At 43.6% G+C, this 25105-nt stretch overlaps 1 protein-coding gene across 8 annotated transcripts in view; it reads left to right on the top strand.

Moving 5' to 3' along the window:
• Positions 1-24780, top strand: part of LEF1 (lymphoid enhancer binding factor 1) — a 116892-nt gene extending 92112 nt beyond the window's left edge. For 5 of the 8 annotated variants that reach the window (XM_061419422.1, XM_061419424.1, XM_061419427.1 and 2 more), the window contains 3 exons: positions 5672-5779; positions 10889-10937; positions 23604-24780. In XM_061419422.1, coding sequence (XP_061275406.1) covers positions 5672-5779; positions 10889-10937; positions 23604-23683 — 237 coding nt within the window. In that variant the 3' untranslated portion in view covers positions 23684-24780. Of the gene's footprint in view, positions 1-5671; positions 5780-10888; positions 10938-11600; positions 11642-23603 lie in introns of all 8 variants that reach the window. The other 3 variants (XM_061419425.1, XM_061419423.1, XM_061419430.1) reach the window with 1 other exon arrangement.
• Positions 24781-25105: the final 325 nt, after the last annotated feature.

A 25105-nucleotide genomic window follows, 5' to 3' on the forward strand; every position in this document is an offset into this window, starting at 1 on the left:
TTTTTTTTAAGGTAGGCTGATCTCTTGCACTGTGCCTGGTGTGGCTTTTTCTCCCCGTGAAGGGCTCTAGGTCAGAACCTCAGGTTTAGAAAAGTGGCTTCCCTTGTGGCTCAGCTGGTAAAGAATCTGCCTGCAATGCGGGAGACCTGGGTTCGATCCCTGGGTTGGGAAGATCCCCTGGAGAAGGGAATGGCTACCCACTCCAGTATTCTGGCCTGGAGAATTCCATGGACTGTGTAGTCCATGGGGTCATAGAGAGTTGGACACAACTGAGTGACTTAAACTTTCTTTCACTTTCAGTGGACAGAGGCAGTGTGACTTTTCCTGCCTCAGCTTCCACTGCTCCCCAGACATGCCTTTTTAGGCTCAACTTGACTAATTGTGATTACTCTGCTGGTACAAAGAATTGTGTCTCAGGTAACTTCTTTCAGGTTTTGTATTTTTTCTGTCACCTCCCCATCTCCCGTCCCTCCCTCCCCCACCTTTTTTTTTTTTAAAGAAAAGTATATTATTTGATTTGCCTGTAGGCTCAGGCCAAGTCCACTGAGTGTCATGGTTCTTAACTTTTACACTCTGCACTTTAAAGCAATTAAATCATTGTCCTATCAACTTAGAGGCTCTGGCCGTCAAGGGGCGGTTTGAAGGAAGTGGAATCCGTTGCCCTGCCTGTGGGTCCCACCACCTCTGGGCCGGAGGCTGGAGGGGAGGCCAGGATGAGGCCACAGGCGCTTTGGTGCTGTGCTCTCTTTGAGGTGAGGTCCCCTCCTGCCAGGGGCAAGGGCAGCAATTGTTTGTGTCCTTGAGGAGGCAGGTCCCCATTGTGCTGTAGGTCCTGTGTCCTGACCACTGGACCACGGTCCTCAAGCACAGCCTCTTCTTGCTCACCGGCCTCTCTCCCTCACTTCTCCTTCCCTTCTCCAGTCCAGTCATACCTTTCTGTCCATAATTAAAACAAGAGAGTAATTAAAATAAATATGCACAGTAGACATGAATGAGAAAGAACCACCCAGCCTTTAACAGGAAGTGAAATGGAAGCAGTACACCCTAGAATTGGGAGCACTGGAGTGGAAGCGGGACTCATCCAGAGTGTGTGCAGGCGTGAGTGGTGTGGGCTCTGGCCCATGCCTCCTACAGCCACTGCCCCTGTGCCATCACCTCTGGCCAGTGGGTCCCCCAGAGTGCAGCCAGTTCTCTGGGAGTTGCTGACAACAGACCCTGGCATTTGGGAAGTAGGAAGACGTACTAGGAGACTGCTCACAGGGGGCCTGGAGTAAGTTTTATGTAAACACACACAAAGTGTCAGTGTTGTTGTTCAGTCATGCAGTCGTGTCCGACTCTTTGCAACCCCATGGACTACAGCACGCCAGGCCTCCCTGTCCCTCACCATCTCCCGGAGTTTGTGATGTCATCCATCCGTCTCATCCTCTGACATCCTCTTCTCCTTCTGCCCTCGATCTTTCTCAGCACCAGGGACTTTTTCAGTGAGTCAGCTCTTCACATCAGATAACCAAAATAGTGGAGCTTCAGCTTCAGCATCTGTCCTTCCAGTGAATATTCTGGGTTGATTTCCCCTCAGATTGACTGCTTTGATCTCCTTGCTGTCCAAGGGATTCTCAGGAGTCTTCTCCAGCACCACAGTTCAAAGGCATCAATTCTTTGACATTCTGTCTTCTTTTTGCTTCTTAGAAGAAATGTAGTAGCCCTCATAATCAACAAGAGTCTGAAATGCAATTCATGGATGCAATCTCAAAAACAACAGAATGATCTCTGTTTGTTTCCAAGGCAAACCAGTCAATATCACAGTAATCCAAGTCTATGCCCCAACCAGTAATGCTGAAGAAGCTGAATTTGAATGGTTCTATGAAGACCTATAAGACCTTCTAGAAATAACACCCCAAAGAGATGTCTTTTTCATTATAGGGAACTGGAATGCAAAAGTAGGAGATCAAGAGATACCTGGAATAATAGGCAAAATTGCCCTTAGAGTACAGAATGAAGCAGAGCAAAGGCTAACAGAGTTTTGCCAAGAGAACACACTGGTTATAGCAAACACCCTCTTCCAACAACACAAGAGAAGACTCTACACATGGACATCAGCAGATGATCAATCAATCAGATTGATTATGTTCTTTGCAGCCAAAGATGGAGAAGCTCTATACAGTCAGCAGAAACAAGACCGGGAGCTGACTGTGGCTTAGATCATGAACTCCTTATTGCCAAATTCAGACTTAAATTGAAGAAAGTAGGGAAAACTACTAGACCATTCAGGTATGACCTAAATCAAATCCCTTATGATTATACAGTGGAAGTGAGAAATAGATTAAAGAGATTAGATCTGATAGAGTGCCTGAAGAACTATGGACAGAGGTTCATGACATTGTACAGGAGGCAGTGATGAAGACCATCCCCAAGAAAAAGAAATGCAAAAAGGCAAAATGGTTGTCTGAGGAGGCCTTACAAATAGCTGAGAAAAGAAGAGAAGCTAAAGGCAAAGGAGAAAAGGAAAGATACACCCATTTGAATGCAGAGTAAGCCTTCCTCAGTGATCAGTGCAAAGCAATAGAGGAAAACGATAGAATGGAAAGACTAAAGATCTCTTCAAGAAAATTAGAGATAACAAGGAAACACTTCATGCAAAGATGGGCTCAGTAAAGGACAGAAATGGTATGGACCTAACAGAAGCAGAAGATATTAAGAGGTGGCAAGAATACACAAAAGAACTGTACAAAATATATTTTCATGACCCAGATAACCACAGTGGTGTGATCACTCACCTAGAGCCAGTCATCCTGGAACGCAAAGTCAAGTGGGCCTTAAGGAAGCATCAGTACAAACAAAGCTAGTGGAGGTGATGGAATTCCAATTAAGCTATTTCCAATCCTGAAAGATGATGCTGTGAAAGTGCTGCACTCAATATGCCAGCAAATGTGCAAAACTCAGCAGTGGCCACAGGACTGGAAAAGGCCAGTTTTCATTCCAGTCCCAAAGAAAGGCAGTGCCAAAGGGTGTTCAAACTACCGCACAATTGCACTCATCTCACATGCTAGCAAAGTAATGCTCAAAATTCTACAAGCCAGGCTTCAACAGTACATGAGCCATGAACTTCCATGATGTTGAAGCTGGATTTAGAAAAGGCAGAGGAACCAGAGATAAAATTGCCAACATCCATTGGATCATCAAAAAAGCAAGGAGTTCCAGAAAAACATCTGCTTTATTGACTACGCCAAAGCCTTTGACTGTGTGGATCACAACAAACTGTGGAAAATTCTGAAAGAGATAGGAATACCAGACCACCTGACCTTCCTCCTGAGAAATCTGTATGCAGGTCAAGAAGCAACAGTTAGAACTGGACATGGAACAACAGACTGGTTCCAAATAGGGAAAGGAGTACATCAAGGCTGTATATTGTCACCCTGCTTATTTAATTTATATGCAGAGAACATCCTGAGAAACGCTGGGCTGGATGAAGCAAAAGCTGGAATCCATAAGATTGCCAAGAGAAATACAAATAGCCTCAGATACACAGATGACACCACCCTTATGGCAGAAAGTGAAGAAAAACTAAAGACCCTCTTGATGAAAGTGAAAGAGGAGAGTGAGAAAGTTGGCTTAAAGCTCAACATTCAGAAAACTAAGATCATGGCATCTGGTCCCATCACTTCATGGCAAATGGATGGGGAAAACAGTGGAAACAGTGGAGAGACTTTGGTTTTTTGGACTCCAAAATCACTGCAGATGGTGACTGTAGACATGAAATTAAAAGACACTTGCTCCTTGGAAGAAAAGCTATGACCAACCTAGACTAGACAGCATATTAAAAAGCGGAGACATTACTTTGCCAACAAAGATCTGTCTAATCAAAGCTATGGTTTATCCAGTAGTCATGTATGGATGTGAGAATTGAACTCTACAGAAAGCTGAACACTGAAGAATTGATCCTTTTGAACTGTGGTGTTGAAGAAGACTCTTGAGAATCCCTTGGACTGCAAGGAGATCCAACCAGTCAATCCTAAAGGAAATCAATCAGCTCTGAATATTCATTGGAAAGACTGACGCTGAAGCTAAAACTCCAATACTTTGGCTACCTGATGAGAAGAACTGACCCATTGGAAAAGACCCTGATGCTGGGAAAGACTGAAGGCAGGAGAAGGGGATGACAGAGGATGAGATGGTTGGATGGCATCACCGACTTGATGGACATGAATTTGAGCAAGCTCCGAGAGTTGGTGATGCACAGGGAAGCCTGGGTTGCTGCAGTCCATGGGGTCACAAATAGTCGGACACAACTGAGCACCTGAACTGCCTTCTTTATGGTCCAGCTCTCACAACCATTTTTGACCATTGGAAAGACCACAGCCTTGACTGTATGAACTTGGTTGGCAGAGTAATGTCTCTGCTTTTCAACACCCTGTCTAGGTTTGTCATCGCTTTCCTGCCAAGAAGCCATCGTCTTCTGATTTCATGACTGCAGTCGCTGTCCGCAGTGATTTTTGGAGACCTAGACGAGAAAAGCTATTTCCACCTTTTCCCCTTCTATTTGCGACACAGCAATGAGGCTGGATGCTATGATCTTAGTTTTTTTAATATTTAGTTTTAAGCTAGCTCTTTGACTCTACTCCTTCACCTTCATCAAGAGGCTCTTGGTTCCTCTTCACTTCCTGCCATTAGAGTGGTATCATCTGCATATCTGAGGTTGTTGATATTTCTCCTGCCTGTCTTGATTCCAGCTTGTAACTCATCCAGCCCAGCATTTCTCATGATGTACTTGGTGTATGGTTTAAACAAACAGGGTGACAGCAGACATCCCTGCTGTACTCCTTTTTCTATCTTGAACCAGTCAGTTATTCCATACAGGATTCAGGCTGCTTAAAATCCCAAACAGTGCCTTGCAGTTTTGCTCTGTATGATCTATAGATACCTGTTACCTAAAGGGAAATGGAAAATTTGCAAGGTGTCAAGTGCTACATTCTCCAAATTAGATCCTACAGTCTGAAAGTGTAGATGTCAAAATAAATTGAGGCCATGCTCCTTGTTTTCCATCAGAAGACCAAAACACACAGTGTGCATGGTGGTTATACAGTGTTACCTGTGTTCTCCCTGTGGACAGTTAGTGTTTCTGTAAGTGTGAGGGGAGGCTGAAGAGACTGAGACAGACTGACTTTTGATGTCTTGCTTTATAGACAGGATCATATGATGAAGGTTTCAGATTCCTCATATGACAGAGTGGGAGAGTGTGCATGTGAGGTGAGGAGATATCTGTGTGGAAAAGACCTGTGGAAATTTTGCATTAATAAATAGCACTTGGACTCAATGGCAGAATATGCCACAAACTATGAAAAAGGGGTAAGTTGGGTGTTGAAGCTTACTGGTGAACATTCCCTTTAACTGGCCCTGGAGAAGAGAAAGGCTGGGCAAGAGGCCACTTCATTTTGGATACTTGGACAGGTTTCATGTAATGTGAGAGCAGGACAGGAAAACAAAAGTTGGAATCTCGTTGCAGCCACCAAACTCCAGATGGATTTCTGCAACACGTGGTCTTCTGCCATTTAAAAATCAAAGTTTACATTCTTAACATTTTCATTCTCCACTGTCTGAAATATGAAATATATAATACTGTTGCTGTTTTGCTTTTACTTGATTTTTTTTCCCCTCCTTCCCCTTTGTTTTTCAGTGGCATGCCCTCTCTCGTGAAGAGCAGGCTAAATATTATGAATTAGCGCGGAAGGAAAGACAGCTACATATGCAGCTCTATCCAGGCTGGTCTGCAAGAGACAATTATGTAAGCGCCTTCTGCACACCGACGGCTCTCTCTTCTCGCTCGTGCTCTCCCTGTGTTGCTCTCCTAAGGGAAATGTGTTGTAGAGTGGAACTAATGCTGGCATTGTTTTCTATTTTTGAAAGTTAATGAACTTTGTAATAAAGACTTCATGGTTATATTTCATTTTGAAAACTGCGCTGTCATAATTTTTTGGCTATATGCTAATGACATTTTTTAAGTAAGATTTTTTCATCAAAAAAATCCTAATCATTAAAATGTTGGTGAAAAGATTGTTTTTAAAGCCGCAGTCTCATCATGTAAATAATGATGAGATTATTATTATTAATAACTAGTTAACTATCTTCCAGTATATTTTCTGTGCATATTTTTCCATTTTTACTTGGATGTGTGTTTGAGGGAGGGTAGGTGGGTTTGTATATACATACACTTTTGTGCCATGCTACTTGCTCTTATATACAATACGCGTTTTTTCTGTTATGGCATAGTGTTTCTATGTATCAGTTTTAATAGGTATACAATATACATTGAGTGAATGTCACAATTAACCATTTTTCCCTGATTTTTAGATATGTTATTTGTTTTTAATAAGTGGAAATAATCCTGCGATGAACTGTGCATAATAACAGGGTTTTTTTCCCTGTATTTAGGACTTATTTTTATAGGATAGATTCAAAGTAGTGAAATTGTTGAGTACAGATTATAAAGGCTTTTGATATATATTAGATTTCTTTCCAAAAAGGATTATGTTATTTTACACTTATTATAGTGTATTCATGTGACTGTTTTGCCACAGACTAATTAGAGCTAGGTAAAAATCCACTTTTTTGTTTCATATTAACATACCCTGATGTCCATTATATATTTTATTTAGATGGAGTAGGTATTATCATAATTTTCAGTTCAGTTCAGTTGCTCAGTCGTGTCCGACTCTTTGCGACCCCATGAATCGCAGCACTCCAGGCTTCCCTGTCCATCACCAACTCCCAGAGTTCACCCAAACTCATGTCCATCGAGTCAGTGATGCCATCCAGCCATCTCATCCTCTGTCGTCCCCTTCTCCTCCCTCCCTCAATCCCTCCCAGCATCAGAGTCTTTTCCAATGAGTCAAGTCTTCGCATGAGGTGGCCAAAGTATTGGAGTTTCAGCTTTAGCATCAGTCCTTCCAAAGAACACCCAGGACTGATCTCCTTTAGAATGGACTGGTTGGATCTCCTTGCAGTAAGCACCTCATTTTTATTTCCAGTTGTTTTATTACTTTATAGTTTGAACATCTTGTTCTTGTCTTGATACAACAAAAACTACTTCTGAGAAAGAATATTGTAAGTGATATCAGTTGTATCCTATTTTATAGAGGGGAATGTTTTTGGTCACTTAAGCTCTTAATTTAAAAATTTGAAGATCATTTTCATGTTTCTTGTGAGGCTCGCATTCAAAGTGCCAGCTAGGACAGTCTTCTTATTAGATGTAGTTGTCCTTTTTAAGAACGGTGAATCCATGAATCAACATGTAGATTACCGTGTGGCCATTGCTGTGCATGATCCTGTGGGGCCACAAGTATGAGGTCATACATCCCATATAATGAGGCACAGAGACTTTGGGAACACAGTCTCCTGTAACATGTTGGAAGAAAAAGTCCCTACTGGTCAGGATTTGGAGCCTCCTCATTGGATACAAGTCTGACATAGGAAGTAAGAGTCCTGCTGTTTGTGACTTGGGAGCAGCAGCTTCATCGACTCTCCTGGATTGTGTCTTGGTTGTTTTAGTAACTGCTGCATGCCAATTGTCAAGAACTGTCTTAAATGCTTTGTGTGTTGTTTTCTAGTCCTTAGGATAATCCTGTGACATAAACAGTATTGTTACATTTTACAGATGAGGGAAATTGAAGAGTCAAGAGGTTAGGTAACTTGTCTGGGGCTATGTAGTGGCTAAGGAACAGCCAAGTCCCCCAGACTGCACAGTCTATGCCATTTCCCTCCCCCAGACAGACCAGCTTGGTCTTCCAGGGCCTCCTTAGGAAGACAGCTTGAGTTGAAGAGTTTCCTCTCAGAACTGGGCTTCTGTTCTCTGGACTATATTTTCTGGATAGAGCCTCTGTGATGCCCTTTAAGTGGGAAGATCAATCCCCCACCTAAACGGTTTCAGTCCTAAAGTATACTCCTTTAACCCTGTCCTGGGTCTCTTCTGGATGTGGTTGGCCTGTAGGGAAGAATGGTCTTCCTTCTTTGACCCCCTGGGAGAGCTTTGCTGTGCTGAGAATTTACATAGATTAAGTGTTGCATGTTGAATGTCTTTTTTTTCTTTTTATGTTATTGAAGTACAGTTGATTTACAGTGTTCATTTCTGTTGTACAGCAAAGTGATTCAGTTATCTGTGTGTGTGTATATATATATATATATATATATATATATATATACACTTTTTTATATTATTTTCCATTATGGTTTACCACAGGATACTGAATAGAGTTCCCTGTTCTGTACAATAGGAACTGGTTGTTTATCCATCCTCTACGTAATAGTTTGCATCTGTCCCAAACACCCAATCCTTTCCTTCCCCACCTCACCCACCTTGGCAACCAAAGGTTCCGTATGTCTGTGAGTTTATTTCTGTGTCATAGATGTGTTCATCTGTGTTGTACTTTAGATTCTACATACAGGTGATATCATGTCTTTGAATGAAGTTTCTGATCCTTAAAGAGTGAGTTGCCACTTATAAAAAGAGATAAAAGAAACATATGTTATTTTTCTCTCTCTACCCTCCTCTCCATGTGGAGAGATGGGAAGTAGTTTTTAAGGAAGACCAGTGTAATGTGAATTTTCCTTTAAAGATTTTCCTTGGCACAACTTTTAAAGGAAGTTGTTTGCACAGTTTGACTTTTAGGATCTCTTTGAATGAAGGGGAACCCCAGCTTTGTAACTTAAAATTTTTATAATAATCAAAATAAGCCTGTTAATTACTAAGGCAAACAGAAGTCAATCAAGTGGTATCAATTTAGCTAAAGATATTACGGAGTATTCTTAGAAGTACAAGAATACAGTCTAAATAAGATATATGCCCTGTAACTTAGCTTTTCATTGTCAGAATGCTATCCTAATGCTCACTGAGATCATATTAAATATATATCTCAATATTTAATATTAAAATGCCCTAAGGCATCACAGATTGTAAAGCTTCAATTTGTTTTTATAACTTTCATTTTTATAACTGGCTTTCATAAATCAACAGTGAACATATATTGTTAGGTGTATTGTTATATTTGTATTATTGGAGCTTCTAAATGTAGTGCTTAAAACCCCAGTACTATTTATGATTTTCATGAAAAGTTTATTTACTACACATGAAATTTTGTTTGTTTTTGTGTATTCTAACACAAATATATCCAAACTCCTTAATTTTGTCTACCATAAAGGTAAGTTCTCTTGAAGCACAGGTGTATTCCTAGAATATAGTACAGGTGATTTCACAAAAGCAACATTAGTCTGACATGTCAGGCCACAGTTGCCTGTTCTAAGCACGTGCTAGGCACGTGCTGGGTGGCAGAGACGAGCGGAGGGTCAGGCAGTGCTAACAGCCCTGTGATCAGCGGCCCAGGGACACAACTCATCATGGCCCCTGTGAGGAGTCAGGCTATGGTGGGAAGCTCTCAGAGAAGAGTCCTAAATGACACTGGAGATGAATCTTAAACGGGTGAATGGGAGCTTGGAGGAGGAGGAGGTGAGGAAGAAAGCTCCGTGTACGTGAAACTACCTTATTGCGCCTTCTGAAAACCATAAGTCATCGCATCTGAAAGGGAGACAGTAGATGCCTATGAGGAGCATGTGCTTCCTCTGTCCGCTCCCCTCTCCCTGGAGTACCTTAATCATCTTAAAGACGACTCCACTATTTTTGGTATGCTATTTCCCAAGGCTACTAATATCTGTTGTTTGCCTTAGTGTTTAAGAGGACAGTTTCAGTCAACTTTCCCAAGATCAGGTCATGTGACACGGAAAAAAACTATCTTGAGGTGCATAAAAATACATACTTTTATATATGTATAGAATATACTCAATATAATCTTATGGTTTTATTTTTTGTGAATGTGATTATTACAGCAGACAGAGAAACTGGATGTGATATGTGTTCTGTTATACTTATTTGAAAAGACCATCCTAATCTAGGTTGGCCATTTACTATTCATATAAGTGGAATACATACTGTGTCTATGCCTTGTTACAGTTATTTTTGAGGGGAAAGTAATTATGAAGGAAAACAGAAAATTAAACCAGGATAAATAGACCTAAAATGCAAATATGTGATTAAGATGATTTTGAAATGTATTTTAAATTGCAGGCATATTCATGTTATTATGTCTTTTGGGAAGCAAGGTCTTTAGCTGCCATAAATAAGTCTCTACAATTACCTTTTGAGTTTTCTCAGGTTCTGTCTTACCCTCCTACTGCTGTCTCGGTTATGTCGTGTCTGTGCCACAGGGGCTGAAGATCCTGTTAACATAGTGGATTTTTAATTACATGGTCGAATTCATAGTAAGGAAGATTTATCATCACCTCTACCAGAATTGGATTCTAAGTGCGATGGTTAGCAATAAAAGGAGTACCGGAGTACCTCCTTATGTGGGCTTTCCTTGAGTGGGAGGTGGTGTCTGTGGCCACAGCCCTTGTTGTTGTTTAGCTGCTAAGTCGTGTCTGGCTCTCTGCTACCCCGTGGACTGTAGCTGCCAGGTTCCTCTGTCCATGGGACTTTCCAGGCAAGAATCCTGGAGTGGGTCGTCATTTCCTTCTCCAGGGGATCTTCCCGACCCACGGACTGAACCTGCGTCTTCTGCGTTGGCAGGTGGATTCTTTACCCCTGAGCCACCAGGGAAGCCCACCACAGCCCTGGGACATCATTATCCTGTGTGTGTATGGTCACTTACAATATTAAATGTGAAGCCAAAAAGACAAAGGTCACAGATCAGAATTGTTCTCTTGCTCTCGGTTTCTAGGTACAGATGGTAAAGAAAGAGATATTGAGGTGTCTTAGCTCTCGGTTGACTGCCTGCCTGTCCTTTTGTATCACGTGCGTCCATGTGCTCACAGTGCAGTCTGTGACAGTGTGCCTGTCTTCTTCCAGGGTAAGAAAAAGAAGAGGAAGAGAGAGAAGCTACAGGAATCCACATCAGGTAGGCCCCGTGTGACTTCCCAGCCCGCTCTGCTTCTGAGGAACACCTTTAAAGCAGTCTGCATCTTTCTATACACTGCTTTATTTTTCAATTATACTGTGATTCCTAAACTCGGCTTTTCTTCCTGAAATTCTTTTAAAATGTTTGCAAGACCTTTCTTTTAAATGTGACTATGTGAAGGTACCTCTAAAAAGCTCCCCCAAACCCTGTTACCGGGAATCCTCGTTGTTAACTGTGATTGTTTTCTTTTTTCCTTAGTTTTGTTTTTGCTTTTGTTGTGTGTCTTCTCTTTGCTTTAACACTCCTGTTCTTCTAGTTGCATAATTCCTCACATTACAGTTTTTTATGATGACCCTGTGATATGCCACCTTGTATCCCCTGGAGAATCTTTTCTATGGTTTGGGGTTATTTAAAAATATAAAACATGATGCTAGGGTTTATCTTTCCTGTACAATAATTCAAGGCATCAATCAGTGAGGTCCTATTTATTTCCCCTTTTCTTTCATTAAAGATAAGGCCTCTACTTGTACTGCACAAATAAAAAATGGCTGGTATAAGAACCATAAAAAATAAAGAGGTCCACATTATATTGTAGCTACTACGTATTTGGAATGTACAAAAACCTCTTCAATAAAAATTTGTTAAAGACACAATTTTCTGCAGGTACAGGTCCAAGAATGACAGCTGCCTACATCTGAAACATGGTAAGAATGACTCTCTGGTCCTACTGACGTTATTTATAAACAGAGGCACTTGCTTGTGAATCTTCTTGCTTATACTGATGCCGTTCAGCATTGCTCCTTTAAAGAGGAAAGACCACCAAAATCCAAGCAGTGCTTTAAAACATCTGATGGTTTTTATACCGGCTATAGACTTGCAATATAGTATGTGTCTCTCTTCTTCCCTTTTTTGCCCCTTTAATCTTTCTCCATTCCCTTTCCCCTAACTCTTGTCAAACATTCCTTACTAACCAGTGGCAATCTGCCTGCTTAAAAGACAAATAACAAAACCCAGCAAAATGCCATCTTACTCTGCAAACCGGGGGCTGTGCTGGAGGAACTCTGGCCCACACTGGCCCAGGACTTGGAAGGTTTTGCTCTGTAGAGACTTTTTCTCAGTTGGGATGATATATAGAGGCTGACAAGTTACGTATTTATTTCTAGGGAGAAAGAGGCTTCATTTTTTTCTATTATTTAAATATATGGCTCGAGGACTTATTAACCATATTGTACTATCAAGTTCGTTACTGGTAACCATTGCTAAATCTCGCTTTCATCTTTATATCTAAATTTATTTCATTCCTGCTTATTGTAGTTATTTGATTTTTGACCATGTGACCAGCATCCCTGGTGGAAACCCAGCTTTGTAAACTGCCTCATTCTTTGCTAGGCTTCGATTTCATGGTGTGTCTGTGAATTCTCAGTTCTTCTCAAAGGCGCTCCCTTTGATTCTCTTCTCTCTCGGAACCCGCATCCAGTCCCTTCAACTCGGTCTTTGGGGTCTGTCTTGAGTCTTTCCTCTCACACTCAGCAGTCCACAGCCTCAGCTCAGGTGCTCTAACTTTCCATCTGGGTTACTGTACTAGCCTTTGGATAACTGTCCTGCTGCCAGACTTCATTTCTGCCAGTTCTTTGTGTTGCTCTCAGAGGGATTTGCTGAAACACGAATGGTCCACTTCCCTGCTTGAAAAGGGCCAGTGCCTCCCCGTCTGAAGGACACAGTGCAGACCACGTTAGCGCTGGCCTGCATCTACCCTCTGCTCGAGGTTCCGTGCTCTGCCTCTCCTCACCTCCAGCCATGCGTCCTATGCTCCATACAAGCAAAATCATCTGCATCCCCCAGACAGATGGAGGTTGCTGCACATGCTGTCCCTGTGCTCGGAAAGCCCATTTCCTCTGCCTGAGTGTGGTGTTTCTCAGGAGAAGAGCATTAGCTTGTGGGTCATTTAGTTCTTGACTAGAACCAGATGACCACTTAAACTTTTAGAACTTAATTTTGGTGCTAAAATTTCAATGGGCTTTCCTAGGAAAGCCTGCAGAGATTTTGGTACCAAATAGATATGAATTTTACATCCACTGTTTGCCCAGCTTGAGGTTCTTAATCTTCATTTCCCTCCACTCTAAAATGGGAACAGTAAGCGCCACCCCTTAGGGTTCTTTGCTTATCATCAGTGGCCTCCCTTCGTCCCTCCATCCCACACCAAGACCCAACTCAGCTGTCCTCTTCTCTGTGAGCCTTTCTTCATCTTTATTCAGAGTCCCAGAGTTCTTCACAATTTCATCATTGTTTTATGATATCAAAAGTCTTATAAAGTAGTAGTTAGTGGCAGGCTTTTCTCCAGGTATAAAGATCAGACCTTCATACAGGTGACCAAACAGGTATCAGCAAAATAATGTCACAGTTGATGTTCATATTTAATTTAGCTTAATAGCTATTACTGAGGACCTCTTCTGAGCTGGCCTTGTAGCTGGGTTACCAGGGGCACAGGCCCAGTCCCCGGGTACTTAGGGCATCATAGTTTAGAAATAGTTCTAGTAGTAAACACGTATGCTTTTGTACCTTTTTTGTCACGTTTTATTTTTTGAAGACTATTGTCCTTTTAATTACTGAACACCTGGGTATGGATAGCAGCCCCTTTAATGCTTGGTTCTAAATGGAAAACCCTCATAAGCACAACATGCTAAGGACTGATAATGGTCTGATTTACTCTGTCCTCTGTTTGCACCACCATCTTTAATGCTGTTTCTATTCAAAAATCATGCAGAAATGTGTTTCTATACTTCAGACTTTAATATTTGGTTTTGTGTCCTTTATGATTATATAGTATTTTAGATTCCAAGATTAGCTAAATGCCTTTTTGTCCTAGAATGTACCCCAAATATCTCCTTTTTAAAAAATAATGTTACAGTGATCATTATGCTTCCTTGTCACTTTTGTGTTTGCTTTTTTTTTTTTTTTTTTGAGGTCAAGGTGTCCCCTCTGCCCTGCTCCTGAAAAGCACAACAAAGCTTGCCTTCCCCCAGCCCCAAGAGAAAAATTCTTGGCTCTTGTCAGCTGGGCTGCACTTAATCAGAGTCTTGAGTGTTCCTCTCCCCTCTCGGTGCTGGATCAGTCATGCAGCCTTTGAAGTCCTGTCCTCCACACTATCCTATTTTAGAGAACTGCGCTGCCAGTCATTTGATAAGAGTTACTAAGCAGAGAGGAGGTCAGATTTGCATTCATAAAGATTTCAGCAAATTAGGAATGATACTACCCCTACTGTTTCCCCACCCCTTTCTTTGTTTTAAGAATTCAGAAACTTCTATGGGTAGCAGTTGACTTGTTTAGTTACTATCCAGCATTTATTGGGCACTTTATAAATGCCAGTTAGCTCTGTAATACCTAGAAATACACACCATTGAACGAGGCTCCGGAGGTCCCTGCTCTGTACTGCTTACATTGCTGGCAGGGCAACTGATTAAAAACAGAAACGTGGAAGTGCTGTAACACAAGTAAAGCGGAGTGACGGAGGGTCGGCTTTGGAATGATGATGATAAAGGGCCTTCTGAGGAGGTGACACTCAGTAATAACCGATTATTTTCCATGGAGGGTATTCTGTGTATTGTTCTAAACGGAAGACCAGGGCAACAGAGCATCCCGCTGTTAGAAAGAGCTTAGACTGGGAGTGAGGCCACCCAGGCTCTCACATTAGCCCTCTCTGTGCCATGTGATGACCTGGGGCATTAGGTTTAAGTCAGGAGCCTCCGGTCCCTCAGCAGAAGGCAGAAGTGAAAGAGGACTATTTCCTGGCCTCTAAGCTCCCAGCTGCCTCCAGTTCCAGCTTTTCCTGGTTTGCTTTGTGCTTCCGCGGGCTGCCCTGCCTCCCAAGTGTTAGTAAAGGGACTCGAAGTCTCTTTTCTGTTTACTAATCTGTCCTCATTCTAGGTCTGGGTGGAGCGGCTCTGTAGAACTAATAAGGCGCCTGTATGATCTTGAAAACAACTTGTGCACGGTGTGCTTGCTCTTCAGTCCTGTGCAGGTCACCTCCCCCCGCCCCCGGAATGAGCGACAGATGCACTGCCTCTCATTCGAGGCTTCGCTTCCCTACTGATGCCGCCACGTGGCCTCTTGTCTGCCAGACTTCAGTCCCACTTGTGCTGGCTCCACCTTAGAGAGGAGCCCAAGACAGATGGAGTCTTTGGTTAGGCTCGATCCTGCCCACAGTGTGTGTGAGGTCTCTTAGGGCTTGCTCTCAGCTCTGAAGGGAAATCCTGGAGTCAGGCTATCCCTGCAGGAAGGCAAAGTTGATGGAACGCAGTGCCCAGACGGGGAAGATGCTGTGACTCCAACGTGAAGAGGTTTTTGAGAGGGTTTCTCTCTGTACAATGAATTTACCATTACCCTACTCTCCTTAAAAGAAATTCCCATTAAATTAGATCACTGAGCTTAGAAGTCTGTGATGTACCTCAAATGGTAGGGAGCTCTCATTACTCTGAAATAGCATGGGATATGGTGGATTATAGGAAAAAGACTCCTCTGTGAACAAAAGCCGTCTGAGAACTTGTCTCTACTCCTTAAAAGACACGAGCTTCATTTAATGCTTTCACTTTGTCGGTGGGAAATGCCATTGGAGTTGCTTCATACACCCAGCTGTGTCCCCATCTGCCTATGTGTTTCAACTTTTGTGCATTATATAAAAATAGTCATTCTGGTGAAATCAAGTTGAAACAAAGAAATTAGCATTAACCCAGTCTCAACATCTTGTAGCCAACTTTAGGAATAATTAGAATTAGGATCTACAAAAGACATTCCTCCAAATCGGAGGTGATTTCCAAGCTGTGGGATCTTTGAAGAAATCCAAATTCATCCTTAGCTTTTTTTAAATTGACTCTTCACTTGCGGGAATGCCGGGAGCCCAGGGCCCCAGGCAGTGAGACTGCACACACACTCCCGTGAAGGCCAATGTCCTAAACGCCAACTGTTTGTTCACTTGGTGAACATCCAGTGAGGTCTACTTGAGCAAATCAAGAACTGCTTTAGGCAGTGGGGTGACTTGCTAAATGAACCCTGCCCATTCCCAGAGGAACTCTCTGTTTAAGAGGATACAGACGTATAAATGAATAATTACAAAATAATATGTGCACGGTAGAGAGGAAGCACATACAGCACACTGTGTTAAAGAGAACCAGAAGTGTTAACACACAAATCAGACGAGATCAAGGAAGGCTTCCTGGAGTAGGAAGTCACGCTTGAGCTGTCCAGTCATGGAAGAATTCTTGGGTTTGAAAGAACAATGATCAAGTTGTGAGTTTCCAGTATTCTGGTACATGTTCGATTTGAAATACGTAACATCTCAAGGTTGTCAGAAGTCAAAGATGATCATCAAATACTTGCCTTTCTTCCTGACTTAAGATTCATGAGGAATTGAAGCAGCAAAGAATTAAAAATTTTTGAAAAGGTGGAGAAGATTATTATTCTCCATTTACTAACTTAAAAAACATTACTGATTGGTTTACTAATATTTACTTTAGCAAAACATATAAAAAGTCCATTATCTTAAAATTATATAGATTGAAATTATGATATTTCAGTGTATTTCCTTTGATCATATAACACCAAAAGGCTAGTTTAAAAACAAGCTACCTTTAAAAAAAAAAAAAAAAGAGTTAAGCACACCAAGAGACACAGACAGGCACCCATATGCAGACACACTACACTATGATTTTGGCCTTGGAATAATCTTTACCTTATACACTTGCTAAACTGAGAATTTAAAATATTTTTTCCTAAATGAAAACTTTAGCCTTTATTTTCCTGGGCCAACAGGTGTGTGGGAGAAGTAATTTCTAGTATAGTAGACAGCACAATAGTTAATTGTGCAGTGCTTGGATTTATATCTTTTAAAAATTTTTCTAGCTTTCCATTTGATTGGACTGGAGTCCTCCTCAGAACTGACTGAAGGTCTTCCAGGAGACTTGCCTCAAGCCTGAGACTTGGCTGTGTGCTCCTAAGAGTCAGGGAGAGGTCTAAATATTTTCAGGAGTCTCCTTGAAAAAAACATTTACTTCATACAGTTTTTGAAGCTCACCCTAGTGAGTTTGACACTTTTGCCTAATCTTTGCCCTGAACTCTGTTCCCCGAGGACAGATGTAGTCACCCACATTAACTATCAGTGAGCCTCTGGTTCCCAGATTGGCTGGTCAAGTTAGAAAGCAAAGCCAACTGTTTACAGACTAGTAAAACTGGAAATACCTAGGAAACAGGAAGGCTTGTCCAAAGTCTCAAAGTAGAAATGAAGGCTTTGATAATGAGAAAGTGAAAAAACCAGGGGTGTGTTGGCGTTGGAATAGTCAAGAGGGGGGCAGGCAGATGGCCACCTCGGTGCACTATGCACCGGGGGCTGAGCTGTTAGTCTACCGCACGTGGTGATTTATCTCGGCGGCTGTACGCTGGTGAAGGAACAGGGAGAGGATCATGCTTACAGTGAAAGCTCTGAAAATCTCTGCAGTGCCACAGTGTCCTTCCCATCAGTTCTGTGCCGCTCTTGAATGGTCAGAAGAGCTAAAATCAGGTTTAAGTTGCCTTGGGAAACAAATAGGAAACTGACCCCTTGGCTAGCAGGAGTGATCACGTGCCATTAAAAAATGATAGTAGAGAGAAGAACAAGGCTCTTACAACCCTCGAGACACATGGTCTTCAGTATTGTTCATGGAAACCTGTGAAATTAAGATCCAAGCACTTAAGAATAGTTCACAGAATAAAATATTTTGGACAAATTTGGTATAACAGTTTCCTCACTGAGTTGTCTGAAACAGAATTTTCCTTCTGGCTAATGGAGTTTGCTAGCGAACTCTAGGTTTACCTGTTTAAGTATCAAAACATGTACTTTTTAACTCTTGTGAGTACTGCTCTTTGTTCAGCAGAGTACATGTTATTTAAATGTTTTTTAATACCTCATGCCATTATTCTGTAATGTACTGTATGGTATATGGCAACAAGGAATTGATGGTATCTGACACTTGTAAATGACCCCAAATAATAGGGGATTTCTAAAGATCTGCTCTTTTGAATTTACTGTCTTCTCATTCTGACTAGGGACTGTACCTCTCCCTGACAGTAGTAAATATGTTCCTTCAGATCCATTTTGTGGATTTGGGAACCAGAAAACAAAGCTTATTTGAATAATATATACATTAAATAGAGTCTGAGTTGGCGTATGGAAGGTGCTCTTATTAGGAAGGGTACATGTGCCTTTTTTTTTTTTTTTTTTTTTGCATGAATCTTTTGTTACTGCAGTGAGAGCTTAAGGCCCTTCCACTTCCTCAGCTGTGCTCTGTGGGTCTGAAGCTGCCAGGTCTTAGATCCGAGGAGTGAGTCTAATAATCTGAGGTGATCCTGCCTTAGCAAAGTCACTTTTTTTTTTTTTGACAGAATGAGGGGGAAGAAATGAAAGCATTTCAGTCAAACAGTAGTGCCAACTTTTTTGTTTAAGTCCTAAGTCAAATCTAACTTGAAGTTTTCTAAATTTTTAGATATATCCTCTGTAAATATAACAACAAAATTTTTGCTGCCCTTTGGTATTACTTTTCCCAGGTAACACTGCGTTTCTGTAGACATTGTAGAAGATATTTTATAATACATTTGATAAGAGAGACTTTGCAGAATTCTCTATTCTTAATTTTCCACCAGAAATTCTGTAAATAATACAGCAGTTGCTCTTACCCCCAAACGTGCCACATGGGGTCGGAACAACAAAAACGGAACTAACACTGCTGGACGGCGCGCGTTCCGTCCTGGATGCGCTAACAGAAGCCTCTACGCCCCGCTTTGTGGCAGCCCTGAATGGGGAGGGGTCTTGGCGCTGTGTGAGGGGTGAGAAGATGTCAGTAACTTGCCTAGGGCCGTGCGGCCGGCGTGCAGCGGTGTCAGGCTCAGACCTAGCTCTGTTTCTCTTTAGCTCACGTCTCCACCCACCACAGTAACCAGCACTCACTGCACCGTTCAGATGCTAGGCATGTAATCTGTCACGGGTGATTATCTCCTTTCACCCCCCTCAGCGTACATTATGAGGTGTAATGATGGACTATCGCTATTTCTATTTTACAGGTGAGGAGACTGAGGTTTTTACGTAACTTGCTGAGGATAACTCAGGTGATGTGATAGAGGCTGGGGTTCACCCAGCCCAGGACTGACTATTCTCAGAGCTCGTGCTCAGAACCCGTAACGCATTGTCACCTCCCTAGTGTACTTACGACTCACAGACGCCTACACGTACAGAAATGAGAGTGGAAAGAAAAAAGAGCCCGCTAGTTCTGTTGCCTCACTTTTAGAAGGTGAAGTTAGCATCTTTAGTGTAGGAGAGCTTGTAGAGAGAAAAGGTGAACTGGATAAAGAATTTAGAAATGGGTATGCGTCTCCATAGATACTGTCCTCCTGAAGCACTTTGATATACAGAAGTAAAATGGATTTTGAGGCTCTCTTATTCAAAACTTTCCTCAAGAATATTTCTGCAGTGTTTCCCGTGGAGGTAAGAGTCTAGGGTGGGATCTGTGAGGCCCCGCCAACCAATGTGATGTACTTCCTCACAAGGGAGAGGCAAAGGGCTGATGAGAAGAGAAGCCAGTAGCTGCAGATGGAAATAAGAAAGTCCCCTAGAGCAGTTTATTAATAGTTACAGGCCTGCCTCAGAGTCATCTTAACATTGCCAAAATCTGCTTGCCCAGATAATGATTCACTCTGAATGACCACAAGGGAAGAAACCACACAGATGCAGTGACCTTGCCTTGGTCTATATGACCTGCGTCCAAGCCCAAGGCCAGTGACCCCTCATGGCCCTGACCTCTCCCTCCTTCCTCCACGTTGTGGAATCATCTTGCATCAGAGCTTATAGCTGGGGACTGGGGGCCGGCTAGCTTGATGCTAGGACTTAAGGACTAACTCCACTGTAGAAAGAATAGACAGCACCAACCTTCCCAGCCACACATTATCGTTCTTTCTTTTTCTCAAATACTGGGTAATCCTTTCAAAGACCTGAACCTGCCTTCTGTAGGTGATACTTTAAATCTTAGAGATTTAATTTCCCAGTTAATTTCCCATGCTCTTTGTCCTCCACCCTGCTCTGAGAGCAGGTCATCTTGGGGTGGACAGTGGTCTAGATGTAGACCGCCACCACCTCCACTGTCATAATAGTGCTGTTGACTGGCTCATGGGTATGGCAGGCGGGCAGGCGAGAAGCAAAGGCGTGATAATTCCGCTCTGCACTACGGTGGAAAGAAATTGGGTTGAAGGCTCAGAAGCTAATTCTGCCCCCTATGGTGACCTTAGCCAAGGCCTTTCGCCTCACACAGCCCGGTCCTTCTCTGCAGATGGGCCGAAGTCAGCGGAGCCGTTGCGGTTGCATGACGCCGTGTCTGTCCCAGTGCCTGGTGCCGCCGGGCTCAGCCCACACTGTCCCTTCCTCCTCACCAGCTCCTGTGACCTACGGGGAACCAGGAGCCCCAGCGAATCTCTAGGGGTCCCTCAGACCAGTCACTGATGAGCAAATGCCTCCATCCCCTCTAGAAGGACAGGGCAGACCAGCTCTGCCATGCTTGCTCTCTGCTCTAGAAGTCTGCTGTGTAAACACATGCAGAGGGGCACCCGCCCCAAGAGAGCAGGCTTGTGTCGGTTTGCCCAGAGGTGAGGCGGGAAAACTTGGCCGTGCCCAGGGGGTGTGTGGTGTGCTGCGGAGAGGCAGGCGCTCTTTACAAAGTCTCTGCTCCTGTTCACCTTTCACAGACTCATCTCTGATGCTCTCTCCTCAAACTTCACATCATAACTAAAAACGTTTTAAAGTTCCTGCTCCTTGCTAGTAACATTTGGGAGGGGAAGGATCTCTTATTCCAACCACCTTTGTGTGTTCCTCACTGTTTCTGTACGAGGAGGTGCTGTTACATGACAAGGCATCTCTCAGTGTGTTGTGCCCACGTGGCAGCATCTGACCGGGTGGGTCCTCATCACGTGTCAGGCCTCCTCTTCTCCACCTTGGCCCTGCTGATGGGCTTGGTTCCTTGCCCCTTCTGCTGGAGGACAGACTTGGGGGAGGGCTGGGCCACAGAACCCCAAGGATAAGGGCTGACAAAGCACTTGGCTTCCAATAGAGGCTGATGTTTGCACTTAAGAAGACATCTCCCCTTTCCCTTTCTTCACATCTTTTGAGCCAAGGTCATCTCCCAGACACAGGTCCGTCTTGAAATTGAGATTTCCCTTTAGCACTTGGGCTCTTAATAAGCAACTCTGTCTGGGCTCCTGGTTCCATTTGGTTAGCAGGATATTCTGTCAAGACTGGAGTTCAGTCCAGGAGAGAGTGCTGGATTTCAGCTGGATGGTGGGGGGAGGGTGTTTTCTTGTGCCTCCTTCAGAGTCACTCAACAAATGGCCCACGTGGTGACTCCTCGCGGAGGGAGCCCAAGCCTGACATGTAAGATGGGGCTCCAAGCTCCCTTTGAAGCGGGCACAGTAATTGCAGCTTTGATTGCACCGACTCCGCTGCTGGGTTGGGCTGCACTGGGGCTTGCCTGGCCAGCCCAGCCTCAGCCACAGGCCCCCCAGTGAAGCCTTAGATGTGGAAGTCTCCAGTCTCCCAAGCCTCATGCCTGTGGTTTCTTGAAAAGAATCTTGATTTGACCTGTTTTATATATCTGTAAAGCAACACTGGAAGGCCCCCATTTTTCCCATTTGGGGTAAAACTGGTCTCCCCTGACAACCTTATATTTTAAAGGACCAACCAGATTCAAATAAGGTGTTCATTTGATAGACAGTCTCTTTACCACTTTATTTAAACACTAGTTACACTATTAGAGCATCCAAGGTGGGAAAGAGGCGCTTTTTGATTGGAGTTGTACAGAGCACCTCTGGAACCAGCTTTCCAGGAGGATCCTGTAAGAGGATACTGTGGTAATAAAATAATGGTGGGAATGTGTGACACTACAGAAAGAACTGGCTTTTTTAGGAAATGGACCTGGCTCCGGGAGTCAGGGGTGCCCAAGCACCCTGTGCCTAGGAATCTGTGGGCAGTGCCTCCACCCCTTGCCCAGGCTCTGCCCGTCTCCTTGGAAAGCCAGGCCCTTTGCAGCGCTTCCATCCTCCTGTGTGAAGCATCTGTACTCTGCTTAAACTTTTAAAAACCACAGAGCTGTAGCGTGGTTTTCCTGTCAATTGGACAAAGGGCAGTCTTGCAGGAGAGGAATTGAAACTGTCACTGAAGACCTCGCTGTGTTGAAGGCAGCATTCTGTGGCTGCTTTCCTCCCCTCGTGCTTCCACTTGCCTACTCACTAGCCACCAGATAAACATCTCTTCACAGTTGTGATGACGCGTCGTCTTGAGGGACAGCACTGGTGGTGGTGGCCGTAATCATAACGCTGACACGTAGCTGGTCAGAGCCCTAAACGCAGGGACTCACTGTGCTCCGCGCGTCCCTCCAGGGTACTGGCTGCGCCCGTCCTCACCACAGCCCATGGCACCGCTCCTCCCAGCCCCTGGGCTCGGACCGCTCTTCTCTGAACACCACCATGTGGATTGGAACGCACCATCCTGAGTTTAGTTTCTCATTATTAAACTATTTCAAAGTTTCCTTTTACTTCTCCTCCAAGGTTTCTTTCTACTCAAAAAGCATAAAGGAATGCACTCCACTATTTAATTTTTTTTTCCAAGGAAATGTTTGCTAATGAAAGGACGTTGCAGCACAGACGGTTGAGATTCGTCTGAGCTGCCAGGGGACCAGGTGGGGGAGGTGACCTCCCTGCAGCTGGAAGAGGCCGTCTCCCCAGTTGCAAAGGAGGGGCATTGGATGTGCTCCACAGAGGAGCTGAACTTGGGGGTGCTTTTGCTTTCCTTTCGTCTCTGATTCTGTTGCAATGTTTTATTTGTAATCACTCTTTGGGTCTAAGATTATTAAAACTTTTGGGATTTAGGGATTATCCTTTCTGAATGCTCTTGTCATTAGCAACATCTTTAAATACTTGTTCAGTGTACATCCCAAGCATAATATTAGAGATCCTAGTTGTTATAAAGGGAAAAAAAAAATACTGAGAATTGAAGCCTGAATATTGGAGAAGCTTATGCTCCTCAGACTGAATATGAGCGGACAGAAGACATCCCGGCCGCACGGCTGCTTGTTGTGGGAATGTGGGGCACTCACTCACTTGAGTGTGCTTTAGTCTCCTGTCAGGGTCGCAAGGAGTGTGGCACAACTGAAGTGACTTAGCACATACGCACGTGTGCAGAGTCCTACAACAGCTCCCCACAGTGGACTGAAAAGACCAAACACTTTAGAATGACAGACCCTCCAGAGCTGGCCGTGGCCCGCCATTACGGTTCATGTTTGGCCATTCTCTTCTGACGTTTTTCAGAGTTATTTTTAAGAACCGTGATCCAAAGTATTATGCGTATTTCCCATCATAACTCTGTACATATATATACGTTACATGGAACCAAGGTAAACACTTGAGTAAAGTACACTTATTCTCTAACGTAATCTCAGGATTTAGGGCTACCTTAGGGCAATCTGTCTTAGCTATCACCAGATCAACAAAGAGGATTAATTAAATGCAGAGCTCTTAAGACGTGCTGTATGCAGCTGAGGTTCAAAATCCGTAAAGGTCTGTGGCAAATGCGCATTAACAGCATTTTATTTGTTCCTTCTCGAGGTGGAAAACGAAGTTCATTCCCAACGTGCAAAGCCAAGGCAGCGACCCCGGGACCTCTCCTGGAGATGGAAGCTTGTTGAAAACCCAGTCTCCACGGCTTGCCCAGTCGACCCCAAAGGAGAAATGACACCAACTTCACCCTGAGGTCACTGCTAGAGACGCTGATCCATAAAGACAATCACTGCCAACCCCCTTTCATCTACTGCAAGAGCCAAGTTCCACAGTAAAGCATATAAGGTTTTTTTAAAAGAAAAAGCACGAGAATGCTAGCAGGCCCTGGGTCAGCTGAGCAGCTTTCCTCCCCCCTCCGCTGTGCACTTCCCAGAGCGTCCTGCATCCGTATCTGTAACCTTCTGGCAAGGACAGTAACCTGGCTGCTTCCGCCTGCCCCAAGCACCTGAGCACTGGGAGCAGCTGCAGCAGAGCCTCCAGCGTCCCCGCAGGAATGTGGGGAAGAGTTCCCTCTGTTTCCGGCTTCGTGTTTCTTCTTCTCCTCAAGCTTTTATTTAACAGTGCAAAAGGATCTGTCTTGTTTGCTTCTTTTTTTAAACTTGAATTTTTTTAAATTGACACTTCTTTTATTTTTCTTGTATATTTTGCTAGCTATGAGCTTTTTAAGTAAAATTCAAAGATCTGGAACTGTTTGAAATAAAAACGAAATGAAAAGAAGCCGCCTCCTTTTGAGAGAGATCTCGTCTGCTGAGTGGCTTCTTGTGAATTACCTGTAACAATAGTGGCCTCTCTGTCTTTGTAAGGTGTCTGATAGAGCTAAATAAACCTAACAGCCAGTCCACTCTGTGGGCAGCAGTTGGCAGTCCTCTTTATTTTTCTTATGATCTTTTTTTTTTTTTAATGGTAACCTTAACAGATACTTTGAGCAGACCAGTTTGCAGTGAATTTTCATTTCTTTCCTTCTCACCCCCTTGTTGTAAAAAGCCCAGCACTTGAATTGTTATTACTTTAAATGTTCTGTATTTGTATCTGTTTTTATTAGCCAATTAGTGGGATTTATGCCAGTTGTTAAAACGAGCATTGATATGTACCCATTTTTTTTTTTTTTTAATAACAAGGCACAGCCTTTGCCCCAAACTGTCAATCTAACGTTTGTCATTCCAGTTTGAGTTAACGTGCTGAGCATTTTTTAAAAGAAGCTTTGTAATAAAACATTTAAAAAGTTTTTTTTAAAGAGTGAAATTCCTGATGCTCTACAGTTGGTTATGGTGACCTGCATCCACAGGCCAGGCCAGGGCTGGGGCGGAAGGCCTGCCGGCCAGCCTCCGTGAGCAGGCCCATGGCCGCCCCCTCCGCGGGCCATGAGTCCTCAGAGGCCCTGCGTGCGCGGCCTGGACCACCGCCGCCGCCACGCGCAGGGCTCGGGGTGAGTCAGGGCCGCGGGGTTCAGCCGGGAGCCTGCAGGCACCCTGACGGGCTCTGCCGGCAGCGCTCAGCACCTCTGCAGCTGCTGCCCACGGTCAGACCCCCTGCTTCTCAAACTGGGCTCC

This window comes from Bos javanicus, chromosome 6 (genome assembly GCF_032452875.1).
Source record: "Bos javanicus breed banteng chromosome 6, ARS-OSU_banteng_1.0, whole genome shotgun sequence".
Classification (NCBI taxonomy): domain Eukaryota; kingdom Metazoa; phylum Chordata; class Mammalia; order Artiodactyla; family Bovidae; genus Bos; species Bos javanicus.